The sequence below is a fragment of the Furipterus horrens genome, unplaced genomic scaffold (genome assembly GCF_987537825.1).
Source record: "Furipterus horrens unplaced genomic scaffold, mFurHor1.1.pri manual_scaffold_15, whole genome shotgun sequence".
Lineage (NCBI taxonomy): Eukaryota > Metazoa > Chordata > Mammalia > Chiroptera > Furipteridae > Furipterus > Furipterus horrens.
Window position 1 is genome coordinate 333,433 of NW_028327185.1, and position 15,384 is coordinate 348,816.

At 50.9% G+C, this 15,384-nt stretch overlaps 1 protein-coding gene across 1 annotated transcript in view; it reads left to right on the forward strand.

The window, feature by feature from the left end:
* Positions 1 to 15,384, forward strand: part of KDM5B (lysine demethylase 5B) — a 49,996-nt gene that overhangs the window by 28,459 nt on the left and 6,153 nt on the right. The window contains exons 13-22 of the mRNA XM_090263452.1: positions 1,716 to 1,835; positions 2,613 to 2,807; positions 5,028 to 5,209; positions 5,341 to 5,465; positions 6,158 to 6,308; positions 6,435 to 6,549; positions 6,902 to 7,257; positions 8,228 to 8,366; positions 10,350 to 10,529; positions 11,024 to 11,182. Of these exons, the coding sequence (XP_090119578.1) occupies positions 1,716 to 1,835; positions 2,613 to 2,807; positions 5,028 to 5,209; positions 5,341 to 5,465; positions 6,158 to 6,308; positions 6,435 to 6,549; positions 6,902 to 7,257; positions 8,228 to 8,366; positions 10,350 to 10,529; positions 11,024 to 11,182 (1,722 nt within the window). The remainder of the gene's footprint in view (positions 1 to 1,715; positions 1,836 to 2,612; positions 2,808 to 5,027; positions 5,210 to 5,340; positions 5,466 to 6,157; positions 6,309 to 6,434; positions 6,550 to 6,901; positions 7,258 to 8,227; positions 8,367 to 10,349; positions 10,530 to 11,023; positions 11,183 to 15,384) is intronic.

Below are 15,384 nucleotides of genomic sequence, written 5' to 3' on the forward strand. Positions count from 1 at the left end.
GGTGCCGCTGCGTACTCCTGCGTGCTGATTTTTGTTTATGACCCAATCCTTCACTGCAGCCAAACAAACCCCTTAAAAAACACACATCGTTTATCTGTATAAATTACTGTGGAAAAGGCTAGGTTTTGTTATAATTAGAGCTAAACTCTAGGGTCTGAATCCTTCATTCTCTGCCCTACTTTACAAAAATTTATTGAACCTACTCAATCTTACTTTTGAATGATGAACTGAAGTGACATATTGGGCAGGTCTTGATTACATTATACCCTCACCCGTAATTAAGCTTATTGTAAAAGAAAATGTGTTTCAAGGTCTTGAGCTTAGAACTGAGGGTTCCCACTCTAGATAGAAAGGTGCTGTTGGTCACGGTGCCTCTGAGCTTCCTACGTAGAGATGCTTTCTGGAGTAGGGGCTCCTGCTGGAGGGTACACGGAAGGTCATGGTGAGACCCGGGTGAGGGGTGCAAAGTGGCAGAGCCTGTCTTAGCTGAGTCAAGGGAAACAGTGCATTTCCAGGATCAAGGTGAATTTTTGATCCTGCTGTGTCCTGAATTTTATGCTTTTGGGTTCATAGGCCAGTAAATGGGGACAGGTGGAAAGGACTTTATTTGAGGGATCATAAAATAGCTTAGAAAGTAATGACTAGTTACTACCAAAATATCAACAACGCCTCATTGTTGATATTTCCCCTCATACTGGTTATACTCTTTCTGATCTGTTATGAGACCTCTGGCCCTGGCTCTTTAATAACTGAGCAGCCATGTGGGGTCCAATTCTGGACTTCCCGATGAATGAATGAACTGCTTTTGGGGACTCACACTAGAGGAGAAGAGAGACAACGGAAGGGTGCTGTGGTCTGACAGCGGGTGAGGTAGGAGCCGACCCATTAACTCTGGAGAGTGAGGGCTCAAAGGTGACATTTGAAGTAGGACTTAGGGCTCCAATAAGGAAGGAACATGTCTGGGGGAGACAAGTAAAGGCTATGTAAGGCAGGGCGGGGGAAGGAAGAAGTGGACCCTGTAGAAGGAGCAACGCTCTTGTGCAGGGGGCCGTCTTCACCTTTGGCCTCTCCGAGGGTCTAAGGGGCATTTACAACACAAGCCGAGCTCCATGCACCCCTGGAGCTTCCTGTGATGTTGGTGTGGGCGAGACTCGAGAATTGGCATTTCCAGCAAGTTCCCCGTTGGTGACACTGCTGTGGGTCATGTGGGAGAACCGCTGATGCAGATGCACAGTGGAAAACACATCAGTCTGCTGTTGTCATCAGATAGTAATAACCTCAGTCTGAGGGTTTGTGTGCCCAGAACTCTACAGGTGTTCTTGAGCGAGGGTGGTGGGCGGTAAAGTCTGAGCCCAACGCAACGAAAGCAGGATTCTTGAAATAGAGAGGGATTTCTTTCGTTGGCCGGAGATCCTCTTTGGGTTTAGTAATGTAGGATATTATTAACCGTGGCTACACTTATGAAGCTGTGTCCCCATGCTGGATGTAGCCAGGTTTCTGTGGCGAAAGCCATGTTGTCTCCTCAGATCCTCCTCAGCCCCGCGGCCTGGGGCACCGCTGCATATGTGGTCGGCCGCAGTGCTTTGTTGTTCTGCCTTTTCCTGGCTTGCTAGTACTGGGTGGGAAGCTACCCCTTCTGAAGAATTGTCCGATGGTCTGTGTCCAGATTGTGTTTTGGGGGAATGTGACTAGGAACCTCCCATCTGTCTCCTTAGGTTTACCGGACTAACCAGTGTGCTGGGGAGTTTGTGATCACGTTCCCACGTGCCTACCACAGCGGCTTCAACCAGGGCTTCAACTTCGCCGAGGCTGTGAACTTCTGCACTGTGGACTGGGTACGGGGCCACAAGGGTGCTTAACCCTGTTGTCGCTCACAAGGCTGGTCTGCGAGTTGTTTGCCCTCCTTGAGAGCAGGCACTTACACCATATTGTAAATTGAGCCTGTACTAACTACGCACACGGCTGGGCTTAGTTGAAGGTTTTTTTTCTTTTGATGAAGGAAAGTCTCCTGATGTACATTTTGACTGAAGCTCAGTATCTCACTGATCACAGTTCCAGTCTTAAGACTGCTCAGCACAAACTTCAGTTGTCTAGAACACAGTGATTTTTAATCACACATTTGGTTTTAGTTACTTTGGAAAACAGAAGTTTTTATATTAGTATTAATAATTTTCATTTACCTAAAAACTGTCTGGTTTAAGTATGTGGTATTAAACCTAATGAATTATAACTTTGTTTCAGTGCTTTTCTGAGTAAATACTACCTGTAGCTGTAATTTTTTGTTACAGTTTTAAAGCATTATTGTTCCCTGAAGTAGGTCAACCACGCCCAGTTCGGCACAGCTGTTTGAGAAAATGTGTAAATTTATATTTCCAGCTAGATTCTTGTTGGGACAGCAACGCATTGTTAATAACATTGGGGTTTTTAAACCACTTTTTAATTATGGCACCGAACATGCCAGATCTTGGAGAGCAAAGATCTGAAAAGGCCCGAGGCCTGTAGAGGCTGCTTTTAGGGTTGATATGTGATGCATGCAGCCCAGGCATGACCTTGGGTGATGTTACAGTGACGTTCAGAAGTTAATTCACATTGTTTCCTGTGTTTGAACACAGCTGCCGTTAGGCCGACAGTGTGTGGAGCATTACCGCCTGCTTCACCGCTACTGCGTGTTTTCCCACGATGAGATGATCTGCAGGATGGCTTCCCAGGCCGATGTCCTGGATGTGGTTGTGGCCTCGACCGTGCAGAAGGACATGGCCATCATGATTGAGGACGAGCGAGTGCTGAGAGAAACCGTGCGCCAGTTGGTAAGCCTCCTGGAGTCCCCGTGCTGTGGTAGTGATTGGGCATCACTTAGCAGAGTTCTTTGGCTCTTTGATACCGTTTTAAGGAGTCATTCCTAAACCTGATTTCCTTCAAGACCATTTGTGTAATGGCTAATGATACACTGAACATCTTACCTGCTGCCTGTATATGTATCTTTCTGTGAAGTGTTCATATGTTTGCCCACCTCTCTCTATTGATTGACATGAGATTTCTGTTTATTCTGGATAGAGTCTTTATCAGGTAGGTGTCTGCAAATATTTTCTTCCAGTTGGTGGCTTGACTTTTCATTCTCTTAGCAGTGTCCTCCAAACAGCAGAAGCTTTTCATTTTGAAGACGTCCAGTTTATCAGTTTTTCCTTTATGGATCTTTTTGGTGGGTTCTCCTTAAGAAATCATAGCCTAACCCAAAGTCACGAAGATTTTCTCCTATTAGTCATCTAGAATTCCTAGTTTTAGGTTTTACATTTAAGTCTTTACTCATCTCAAGTAATTTTTATTTATGGTACAAGGTGTGGGTCAGGAGTAGTGCTTTTTGCATATGGACGTTGACTTGTTCCAGCACCAGTTCTTGAAAAGACTCTCCTTGTTCCATTGAAATGCTCTGGCGCCTTTGCTGAGGGTCACTCAGCACGTACGTGTGGGTCTGTCTCTGGACTCTGTTCTCTCCTGTTGATTTGCGTCTGTCCTCTTGCTGATGCCGTGTGGTCTTGGTCACTCCAACTTCCTAACAGGTCTGGAAATGAGGTGGTGTGAATCCTTCAACTTGTTCTTGTTGAAAATTGGTTTGGTTATTTTAGTTCCTTTTTTCCACATAAATTTTAGAATTACCTTATTGATTTCTGCCAAAAAGCCTTTTTGGATTTTGATTGGGATTATATTTAAATGTATGGATGGTTTGGGGCAGAACTGGTACCTTAGCAATACTGAGTCTTCATGAGCATAGTGTGCCCCGCCATGTGTAGGTCTTCCGATTTCTTCCCCTCGGTATTTTGTAGATTGCAGCATACAGACCTTAAGCATATTTTCTTGAGTTTATGACGATGTATTTTATGTTTTTGGTATATTTGCCTCATTAGATGGAATCCTAGAGCCTATTAAAGATCAGCAGCCGTTTCCCTTCCTTCCCTGATGTTTTGCAGTTCGGGGCAGCAGTGCCCAGAGGGTGCAGGTACCTTGCCAGGGTCTTCCATGAGGAACGGTAGCTCAGTTTTAGAACTTTGAGAACTAATCATTTTTTCCAGGTCAAAGTTTACAAATTAAAATTGGGTGAACTCAATCACAATCAATAAAATTGGTCCTTAATCTCATTTTAAACAACAACTTCAAACACCTCTATTGCTAAGTCCTTCTTAGTGATCAGGTCCAGGTTAAAACCAAGATTTACTGTTCGCGTTTTCCTCACTCTGTGTTTTAGTTGGTCTGTTTGTTGGTCAGCAGGATGTGAAATGGTCAGAAGGTTAAAATGCAGAGTCAAGAGAGTAGAGCAAAGGAGCTTGATGACTCATGAACTGACTTGATTCTCGAGGTTGGGCTTGGGTCCCGGCCAGAGTTGGGGAGGAGGTAAAGGGGGGCTTCTCCCTCGCAGAGGTGACCCCGGGAGGGTCCGAGCGTTGAGGGCACGGCACACACCACCATTGACATTGATTGGTCAAGACCTCACTTTTCTTGGCACGTTCCCAGTTAACACCATGACTTTATTATTACTGAAGTTTCCACTGCACAAGCTGCCTGGCCCTTCAGATGGTGGGACCCTTCAGCCAGCGACGTTCAGGGAAAGGGTTTCTGGGCCCCGCCCCCTCCCAGCCTCAGCAGCCCCTGCCCAGGAGCCTGACTCGAGCAGCTTGGTCCTTTTCCTCGTCTGTCTGCTCTGTGGGTTCTCCAACAACACCACTCTGAATCCCTGGGTAGCGTTTCCTCGGGGGAAGAAAGCACAGACGTCTCCTTTGCTCTTACCTGTACACACAATGGGTAAGGCCGCTGTGGAGTAGGTTGGACAGCTTATCTCCGGTTTTGTCATCCTGTTATAATCACTGTTTTTATACTCACGTCACACCTTTTCCAAAACGGGTCCTCACTAGACATGTGAGGCAGGCTGACCCCGTTTGCTGGGTGAATGCACTCAGCGCTCGCCCTGTGCCCCGGGCGCGGGGGCCGGCTGAGGACCCGGGCTTTGCAGGCTTCTTACGCGCACTTTACTGCAGGGAGTGATGGATGCGGAGAGAATGGACTTTGAGCTGTTGCCTGACGACGAGCGCCAGTGTCTGCGGTGCAAGACGACGTGCTTCATGTCAGCCGTCTCCTGCGCGTGCTCACCCGGCCTGCTCGCCTGCCTGCACCACGCGCAGGAGCTGTGTGCCTGCCCGCCCCACAGATACAAGCTGCGGTGCGTGGGGGCCGGGCTGTGTCCCGCGGAAGCGCTGACTCCCTCATGAGGCTCGGGGCCCTCGGTTCCAGGGTCAGAATGGTGAATGGAAAACATCTGATTTCCTCCAAACCCACATCTTCCGTTTGCAGGTACAGGTACACCCTTGATGACCTCTACCCCATGATGAACGCGTTGAAGCTTCGTGCAGAGTCTTACAATGAGTGGGCCTTGAATGTGAACGATGCTTTGGAGGCGAAGATCAACAAGAAGAAAAGTATGTGGCACAGGAAACAGGACAGGTTGTGACAGGGCTGCGTTAGCTAGCTGCCGGCGGGCGAGCCCTGTGCGGCCGGGCTGGCGGGGCCCGTGCAGAGGGGGAGATACAGGAGTGGGCAGGCGGGTGTGGTGCTCCTATTGAGGTCAGGGAGCAGAGGGACCTTTGTGCTTGTGTCTCAGAAACAGGAGTGGTTCCTGTTTTACGTGGAGCCTTAGAAAACCTTGTTTTAATGAGACGAGGTGCTGGTTTATGTCACCTGTTGTTCTGTTGAGCCTCCTTTCTCCTGCTGTCATATGTGAGAGCCATGACTTCCCTCCCCATCTCTTCCAGGGTTTCTGCGAGCATGAGAGGCAACGTGCCCTCCTGTGTTTAGGGGCTGGGCACGCTACCTGCCAGCCTCAGAGTAAAATGTGGGAGGGGAAATTCAAGCCCAGTGAGAGCTTGTGTTTGCTTTGTTTGAAAAATCAGCTGCTGTCCATATAAACATTTCAGGGCTAAATGTCTCCATGTTGAAGAGCACCTCTAGGCGCTTGTTTCAGACATAGTGCGTTGATAGTAGGAACGTAGGGATGTAAAGCCTTGCAAGCATTTATAGGTCAGAGTTGATCAAAGCAGTCTTCCCTCGACACCACCTGCCAGGAGGAGTGAGTGTGGGGTCCCAGGGGAGATGACCTTTTCTCTGCCCCCAGGCCTTGCCAGCTTCAAGGCTTTGATTGAAGAGTCTGAAATGAAGAAGTTCCCAGACAATGATCTTCTGCGCCACCTTCGCCTGGTCACGCAGGACGCAGAGAAGTGTGCCTCCGTTGCCCAGCAGCTGCTCAACGGCAAGAGGCAGACCAGGTGTGTGCTTCTGGTGGGAGGGGGCCTCTGTGGGCGCCACTTGCCCTGTCTTGCATCTGCGGCCCTGGAACCTGGGCACGGGGAGTGTCTGAGTGCTCACAGGGCTTTCTCCGCCTTTGTCTTTAGATACCGATCTGGTGGAGGAAAGTCCCCAAACCAGCTCACGGTGAGTGAGCTCCGACAATTTGTGACGCAGCTGTACGCTCTGCCTTGCGTCCTCAGTCAGACGCCGCTGCTGAAGGTAACTGCAGAGGCACCTGGGTGAGGGCTTGGCGATCCTGCCTTTTGGAAATAAGTTTGGTTGACGTGAGAGCGTGTGTGTGTGTGTGTGTGTGTGTGTGTGTGTGTGTGTGTGTACAGAGATTATGACAGGCTTACAAGGGGGGCATTTTCCCCTTGAAAGTGACCACCAGCTGCTCCTTGCAGCTGCTGTAGGGTCTTGTGACAGTCACTTGTTGCAGCTGTTACCTCATTTACCCGCGTTAGCGCTGACACCTGGTGAGGTGGCCATGTCCTGTTGAGCGGGCACTGGAGACTGTGTGAGGCAAGCGATGACGGGCCCCTGTTCTGAGGCACCGCGCGGTACGTTTCAGGACCTTCTGAGCCGGGTGGAAGAGTTCCAGCAGCACAGCCGGAAGCTGCTCTCCGAGGAGATGCCCCGCGCCGCTGAGCTGCAGAGCCTGCTGGACGTCAGCTTCGCCTTCGACGTCGCGCTGCCGCAGCTCGCGGAGATGCGCGTCCGCCTGGAGCAGGCCCGCTGGCTGGAAGAGGTGCAGCAAGCTTGCCTGGAGCCCAGCTCCCTCACTTTAGATGACATGAGACGGCTCATAGACCTCGGGGTGGGCCTGGCCCCGTGCGCAGCCGTGGAGAAGGCGATGGCCCGCCTGCAGGAGCTGCTCACAGTGGCAGAGCACTGGGATGACAGAGCCAGGAGCCTCCTCCGAGCCAGGTGAGAGAGCACGCGGCACCTCTTCTGGGGGGTCGGGGCTTCTGCCTGGCGCGGAGCGTGCTGTGGGCAGCTGCGGTCGTGGGCATAGCTGTGCTGTTGGGGCTGTTGGGAAGGGGGGCGGGCAAGGTGTTTTCTTACTTCACTGATTACGGAATGAATGACTCAAGTGGACATGCCTTGTCCAGAGTTTTCCTGTATGACACCATCTGTGAGAGAAAACAAAGCTTACAAATCAGTGGAACTGTTGTTTGAACTCAGAGTTAATGAATGAGATCCCAAGTGTCCCTAAAGAGGAGGAGTTGACATGCCCAGTCCTATAGAACAGAGGACCGTGGCTGGACGTCGGGGCTGCTGCTCAGGAAGGGAGGGCACCCTGTCTGAACTTGAGAGAGGCCACTGGGCTACAGCAGCCACCTGAGGGCGCGACCAGTCCCCCGCCACCCTGCCCTCTGTCTGACAGGTCTTTATTGCTCCGGTTGATACAACCTAAAGCACAAAAAGTAATCTAAGCTGTGGACAGGCTCTGTAATCCTAAAATTGTGATCATTAAAGAGTACAAAAATTTATCATACTGTGCTTGTGGTATGTTGATACCCTAGAGAATTATAATTCTCTTAGTGAAACTACGAGTCTTGACAGTGTATGTAGGATGACGCAGGAGAGACAGACGTGTGTAACCAAGTGCATCATTCCTAAGTGAGCTGCAAGTGGAAGCTGTGGTTATGCCAGCATAAAATGAGGGATACATAGATCTTACATGCTCGACTGAGTCATTTGCTTTATCTTAGATGCTCTTAAGTCTTAGGCAGCTCTTTGAAACTAATTAATTGGATATCTAGTAGTTGTTGCCATTTAAAAAATCATGCTGTACTGAATTTCCTTTGAGTTAATTTTTTAGTTTCTTTGGTAAACCACAAGGAGGGTGAGCCATCACACATGGCGCTGAGCTGTTCACGTGTCACTTGCCTAGGCCTCGGCACTCCCTGAGTAGCCTCGCCGCAGCGCTGAAGGAGATGGAGGAGATCCCCGCATACCTGCCCAGCGGGGCGGCTCTGAAGGATGCGGTGCAGAGAGCCAGGGACTGGCTCCAAGAGGTGGAAGCCCTGCAGGTCAGTGTGAACAACAACCCTGGGTGTGTGCATGTGTCTGTTACTAAGGGCAATAATTGAAAAATTGGAGAGGGCAATAGTTGGCTTTCACTGCTCAGATTCAGAGCCTGGCTGGGCCAGGTAACTAACTGCTCAGCTGTGTTCAGATGTACTCTCACCTGTTGTCTGACCAGTTGGCATAAATATTTATAACAAGTGAGTCCTTTGTTGGGAATTGAAGAAAGAGCTAAAAATGAAGTTGTGAGAGAAGTGTTGGTTAATCTTTGAGAAGTGTGGTTTGTCTGGTTGGCTTCCCAGCCGCTTGGAGTTAGGACATCACGAGCGGTGAGTGATGTTGTCCCATGGCCGGACACTGTCTCAGGGCCCAGACACGGCACCAAGCAGTGGGGGCCTTCCATCCCTCCAGGAGAAATGAACCTGAGAGCCAGTTGCCAACTAGTTATCCAGAGTACTAAGTGCCGGGGGCCCTGCATGGGGCCTGTGGGTGAGAAAGAGTCTCACTCACTGGCCGCGTCAGCGGGGCACTGACACTGCCCTCTAGGATGTCCCCGTGGTCAGCTGGGGAACTTGATTGGAAATGTGGTTATAGCGGAGTGTCTTTCTTATTTTCCACTTGTAAACCTGAAGCTTGTAACTTGCCTTAGAGGGCATCTCGGGTCAGTGGCTGCTGGTCCCCTCTGCTCGTGGTTCGCGCCTACCAGGAGGGCAAATCCGGGCAGTGAGGAGGGGGAGCTTGTGCCATCAGAGGCAGGACGTGTCTGCAGGGGGTCCGTGGGGCACATCTTGAAACAATGGCCTGGCCATGACTGCTTCCTACACTTAAAGAATAACAGACCTAACATCAAGGAGCCTCTTCCTGTTCAGTGGGCTAGTTATTTAAAAATGTTCCACAGAGTTCTGCTTTAATGTGGGCAGCTCGCCGTGTGCGTCTGAGGGGAGTATCCTAGCAGAGCCTATAGTCTAAGTCGCCTTTCTTCGGTGTCCAGCAGACCACCTGAGCCCTTACAGTTTCAGTGCTACAAGAAGAAATTTCAAAAGCAAGGAAACATCAACCTACCTCGTCTATATGCAGTGTTCCCAAAAACGTCCCTTACAGTAGTTTGTCCAGTTCAGGATCACGCGTTGCATCTAATCGATGACATGCCTTCTAGTTTTTTTTCCACCCTGGGGAGTCCTGCTCTCCATCCCACGATTCATGATGTTGTCCAGGAGACTCATCCTGCTGTGTGTCTGGCCCGTGCATTTGTCTTCTTGTTTCCTTGAGGCGTGATCTGTCTCCCGTGTTTCCTCTGCACGGGACGTGAGCATCGAAGCCTGCAGATGGAGTCCAGTTGGGCGTTTGGGCAGAGCACACAAGGGCACCTGTGACGCTGTATTGTTTTATGTTGTGTCTCATCAGAGACCTGGCTGGTGCTGGGGTCACTGCTGTCAGCCAGCAGCCTTGCTGCCCCCAAGGCCCACCCTCACTTGACCCTCACCTCACGCTTTCTTCTTCTGGTTCGACTCTTTCGTTCTCAAAATGTGGTCCCAGCACCACCTGGAATGTATTAGACCCTGGTGATGAGTCAGTGTCTGGGCTTTTGAACGGAGTTCTCAAGTGTGCGAACCAACGGGCTGTCTGAGCCCACAGTATTTCCCTGGGTGATGTGTCTGAGGCATTGTCGATGAGTGGGTTTCTGCACTGCAGCATGCGAACCTGCAGGTCTCCATTTCTGCTGAGCTGTTTTCAAGCTGTCCACGGCAGCCAGTGTGGCACATGAGCTTAGAAGGGCAGAGTCAGCTGTCCCCGGGGGGGCCCAGCACGAAGTAGGTTCTTTAATTTTGGTGAGGGAAAGAAAACGTGGCTCCCACCCCCCACCATCACTAGTCAGGTGGCGGGCTCATTGCTCTCTGCCTGGCGTGTGCTTGTCTCCCCAGGCCTTGCCTGCTTTTACTCAGGAGCGTTCTTTCTCCTGAGTTGCTCTAATTTCTCTTGGTCACCAGGCTGGAGGCCGTGTGCCGGTGCTCGACACTCTGGTGGAGCTGGTCACTCGGGGCCGCTGTATCCCAGTGCACCTGAGCCCCCTGCCCAGACTGGAGTCCCTGGTCACAGAGGTGCAGGCGTGGAAAGAATGTGCCGCTAATACATTCTTGATGGAGGGTTCTCCATACTCACTCCTAGAGGTAAGTGCGCAGCCTCGGTCCCCTAGTTGCTGACCACGCAGCCCCTCACGTCCCACGGAGATGCCCCTGACGCCTGTGTTCTGTGAGGTGTTATTTTCGGTAGAGCCCGGAGGTCCTCCTAAGCTTCTAGGGAGGCAGTGTGGGAGTATTGCGTGGGCACCTGGAGGCCAGCGTTCTGAGTCTGAGCGAGGGCTTCCTCATTGAGGTTCCTTGGTCTGTTTGGATTGGACCTGGACACTGGCGATTAGTCTGTGTTTTGTAAGCAGACAACGCGTTACAGTTAGAATCAAAGTTGGTGCTTTGTGAGAGTTCCTTCTCCCTTGTTTGCTGTCCTCCTCCCTTTGCGGAGGACAGCTGTCCACTCAGGGCACTGTGTGACAGGTGCGCTGTTAGTAAGAACGTGACATCCTCCCCACTGCCCGGCGCCTCCCCTGGGGCTTCCACGGGCCGCGTCAAAACCCGCATGCCAGTGGTTGTGCTGTGCCCCGCTGTAGGTGCTCTGTCCTCGCTGCGATATCGGCCCTTCGGGACCAAAGAGGAAGCAGAGGAAGTCCAAGGAGCCCTTGCCCGCGGGGAAGAAGAGAGGCGGCAGGCTGGAGACTGTGAGTGGCCTGGAGCGGGCCTTGGCCGAGAGCAAGGAGACGGCCGCGGCGGTGCGTATGGGCCTCCTTTCTCCTTTCCCTGTTGTTGGGCAGGGCAGCTGCCCACCCTGCTTTGTTCACAGGAGCTTGTTGCAGGGACCAGCTTTCCATGCAGAGGCGGACAGGTGCAGCAGAGTCAGCAAGGGCCCCCACTGGTCTCAGCAGTGCCTGCAGGCTGGGTTGGGGGTCCTGGCTGCTGACCCTGCCGTCAGATGAAGCGCCATCTAGCTGACGTTCAGGGAGCACAGTATTGGGACAGAAAGAGACAGCTGTGTCATTTGGATGCCTTCAGTTTTTTTTTTTAATGAGCTGTAATTGACATATAACTTTGTATTAACTTCACACGCACAGAATAATGACTCGGTGTTTGTATGTTGTGACTTGATCACAGTCCATTACCCCACACAGGGACAGACTGTCTTCACTTGTGTTGAGAACCTTTAAGTCCCACTCGCTCTCTCAGCAGCTCTCCGGTGTTCAGCGCAGTGTTGCTAACTCGTCACCACCTCGCACGTCACATCCCAGACTCACGTTACAGCTGGAAGTCTGCACCTTTGACCCCCTGCAGCCATGTTGCCCAGCCCCCACTCTCGGCTCTGACACCCGCCAGCCTGTTCTCTGTATCTGTGGGTTTGGGAATTTTCGTTTTAGATTCCATAGATGAGGGAGATTATGCTGTTGGCCTTTCTCTGTCGGACTCCACTCAGCCGATGCCCTCTCTGTCCGTCCATGTTGCGAATGGCAGGACTTCCTTCTTGCTATGGCTGAGCGATAGTCCAGGTGCAAATACGCCACCTCTTCTCTGTCCGCTTGTCTGTCGACGGGCACTCAGGTGGCTTCCTGTCCTGGCTGTTGTCAGGGATGCTGCAGTGAATGTGGGGGTGCAGGTGTCTTTCCAAGTTTGTGTTGCGTTTCCTTCAGATAATGCCCCGAAGTGAGATTGCTGGATCCTGTGGTGGGTCTATTTTTAATTTTTTGTGGAAGCGCCACACTGTTCTCCACGGTAGCTGCAGCAGCTCACGACCCCACCGAGGGCGCACGAGGGCTCCCTCCTCTCCGCATCCTCGCCAGCACTTGTTGTTTCTTGTCTTTCGGTATCAGCCGTCGTGACAGGTGTGAGGTGATGGCTCACGCGGCTCTGATTTGCATTTGCCTGATGATAGTGGCTAGTGCTGCTGTCTGTTCGTCCCCTTTGGAAACATGGTTGTTGGGATTCTCTGCCCATTTTCTTTTTTACTTTTTTTTTTTTTTTTAATGTGCTCTATTGATTATGCTATTACAGTTGTCCCAGTTTCTTTTCCCTTTGTTCCCCTCCACCCAGTAACCCCCCCCTCCAGTTGTCCCCCCTTAATCCATGCCCATTGGTTGTGCATATAGTTCTTCTCAGCATCTTCCTGTCTACTCCACTCCCTCCTACTGTGCTTCTTAATTCTTATACCATCTCCCTCCCTTTCCCCCCTTGCCCCTCCCCGCTGACCTCCCCCCATACTGTTCCCCATACCTATAGTTCTTTTCCCATTCTCGTTGCCTACTTAGTCTGCCTTTCTTTCGATTCCGTAGCTTCTGTTGTTGGTTGTTGTGATACAGCTTTCATTTTAATGTTCGTAGTTTTGATCCCCTTTCTCCTAAAAAAGTCCCTTTAACATTTCATATAACAGTGGTTTGGATCTGATGAACTCCTTCAGTGTTACTTTGTCCTGGAAGCACTTTCTCTGCCCTTCCATTCTGAATGACAGCTTCGCAGGATAGAGTAATCGTGGTTGTAGGTTTTTGCTTTTCATTACTTTGACTATTTCTTGCCAGTCCCTTCTTGCCTGCAGAGTTTCTTTTGAGAAATCATCTGATAGTCTTATTGGGACCCCTTTGTATGTAATTTTCTTCTTCTCTCTTGCTGCTTTTAAGATTCTCTCTTTATCCTTAATTTTTGACATTTTGATTATAATGTGTCTTGGTGTGGTCCTCCCTGGGTCCAGCCTATCTGGAACTCTCTGTGCTTCCTGGACCTGTAAGTATTTCCTTCCCCAAGTTAGGGAAGTTCTGCTTAATTATTTTTTTCACATAATTTTTCAATTTCTATATCTTCGTCACCTTCTGGCAGCCCTGGGATTCAGATGTTGGCCCCGTTATAGCTGTCCCAGAGGTTTCTGAACCTCTCCTCATTTTCCTCACTTTTCATTTCCTCTTTCTGTACTGGTTGACGGTTTGTTCCTTCCCTATGTTCCGATCTGTTGATTTGACCCCTGGTTTTCTTTCCCTCACCACTAGTTTCGTATGTGTTTTCATTCATTTCAGCAGGACTAGCCTTCATTCCTTCCCCGTCTTGGTTAAGATCTGCTGTCAGGTCTGTAAGCATTTTTATAACCAAAACTCTGAACTGAGCCTCAGAAAGATCATCTATCTGCTCCTTCGTTAGATTATATATGTGCTGGTTGGTAAGCTGCATCACGGGGATCTCTGTCATGATCTGTGCCATCCTGACAGTTCTGTGTTTACCTTTGCTTCCTGGGCGGGCCTGTCACACTTCCTACGCTATTGGGGGGCTGAGCCCTGTGCACTCGTCACAACCAGGCGACCCTTCTCACTGCACCGTGGCGTTTTGCGTGGGGGCGGGGGTCGGATTCCTGCCGTTCACTCTCAGTTGAGAGACCGGGATCCTCTTCCTCAATCCCTACGCCCCACGGCCCTCATAGTCGGAGGCAGTGGGGGTCTGCCCTCCCTGGCGTTGGAATTGCGATCTGACGGGTCTGGTCTGCAGCCAGGGGTGCTCCCAGGTACTTCTCGCCTCCCCTTAAATACTGGTGTCTGTGCTCACTGCCATCGTGCCGCTGCTGCTGCTGCCGCCAGCACTGCTTGACCTCTCTGCCCCAGCTTTACCCCTCCTTCCCGTCCAGACTTCTTTATAACTTTATAACTTCATGTATCGGACTTCCATTTTTTTTCTGGAACTTCTAGTTATTGCTGGTTTTGCGGTAGTTGTGTTCCTTCTTAGTTGTGGAGGGAGACGCAGCATGTCTGTCTGGGCTTCTATCTTGGCCGGAAGTTCCCATCTGCCCATTTTCAGTCAGACTGTTTGGTTTTTCTGCTGTTGTGCTGTATGAGTTCTTTATGTAATTTGAGTATTAACCCCTACCAGACACATGATTTGCCAGTATTTCCTCCCATTTGATAGGTGCCTTTTCACTTTGTTGCTGGTTTTCTTTGCTGTGCAGAAGCGTTGAGTTGGGTGCAGTCTTGCCCGGATGCACGAGTGGCCATGGCTCTGCCCTATAGAGCAGGGCCCCACCTGCTGCGAAGTGGGCTGCGCAGCGCCCTCCTGGGCCCGGGCACCTTCTTCCCTGTCTCCCTGGGAGCTCCCGGACCTCCCTTGTGTTTCATGTGGGCTGCCTTGAGTTATTTACGTATTTTGACACAGCCTCTCTTGGGCGTGTCTGTACATTCAGTCAGGTTCTGATCAGATTCTGCTGCCTGAGCATCATGTTTAAGGTGCTCTCTTCCCCTGTAACATCCATGTGTCACCTCTGTGAAGAAAGACCCCATCTGCTCTGAACTTGTAGCGACTGAGTCTCGTCCCAGGACTCGTCTGTTACCTGCTGGCTTCAAAGGTGAACTCTGAAGAGCTGTGGTTTTTCCTTGCTGTGGTTTCTGACCTACAGGGAGGCACCTTGTCATCAGTAGCTCGTACAGCGTCTGCCCAGGGTTTTTGTTCACAGAAACATGGGGTTGTTTTCTAATATGCCAAAGGCTTGTCACCTGATATGCTGTGAGGCGTTTGGGTTTCTCCCTAGCCCCCCATTTGTACATTCTCTTCTCCAAGCCACAAAAGATGACCGAGTGTCGATTCTGGCCTTCAGACTCAGGGGGAGCTGGTGGTGGGCCGAGGTGGTGACTGGGATGGTTCCAGCTGTGACAGAGAAGCACTTTGGGGACGTGGGGATGGACTTGGGGAAAGGCTGCTATTGTGGCTTATCACTTGTGTTGGGAGCTGTGACAGTCTGTGCTTCCGTTTGTCACTGAAGTCAGCATGGAGTGCAGCCGCCCAGCCTCCGGCTAGGAAGCTGTGCTGAGCTGGGGGTGGCTGACTCGGGCTGCGCCTGTGCTTGGCATTTGTCACCTTTAGACGCTGCCTGGACTGACTGAGGTGTGGGGGGCTGGGCCTGTGGTGTGACATTCCCACCAGACAGCTTGTGAGTCCTGTTTGGAAATGTGTCCAGTGC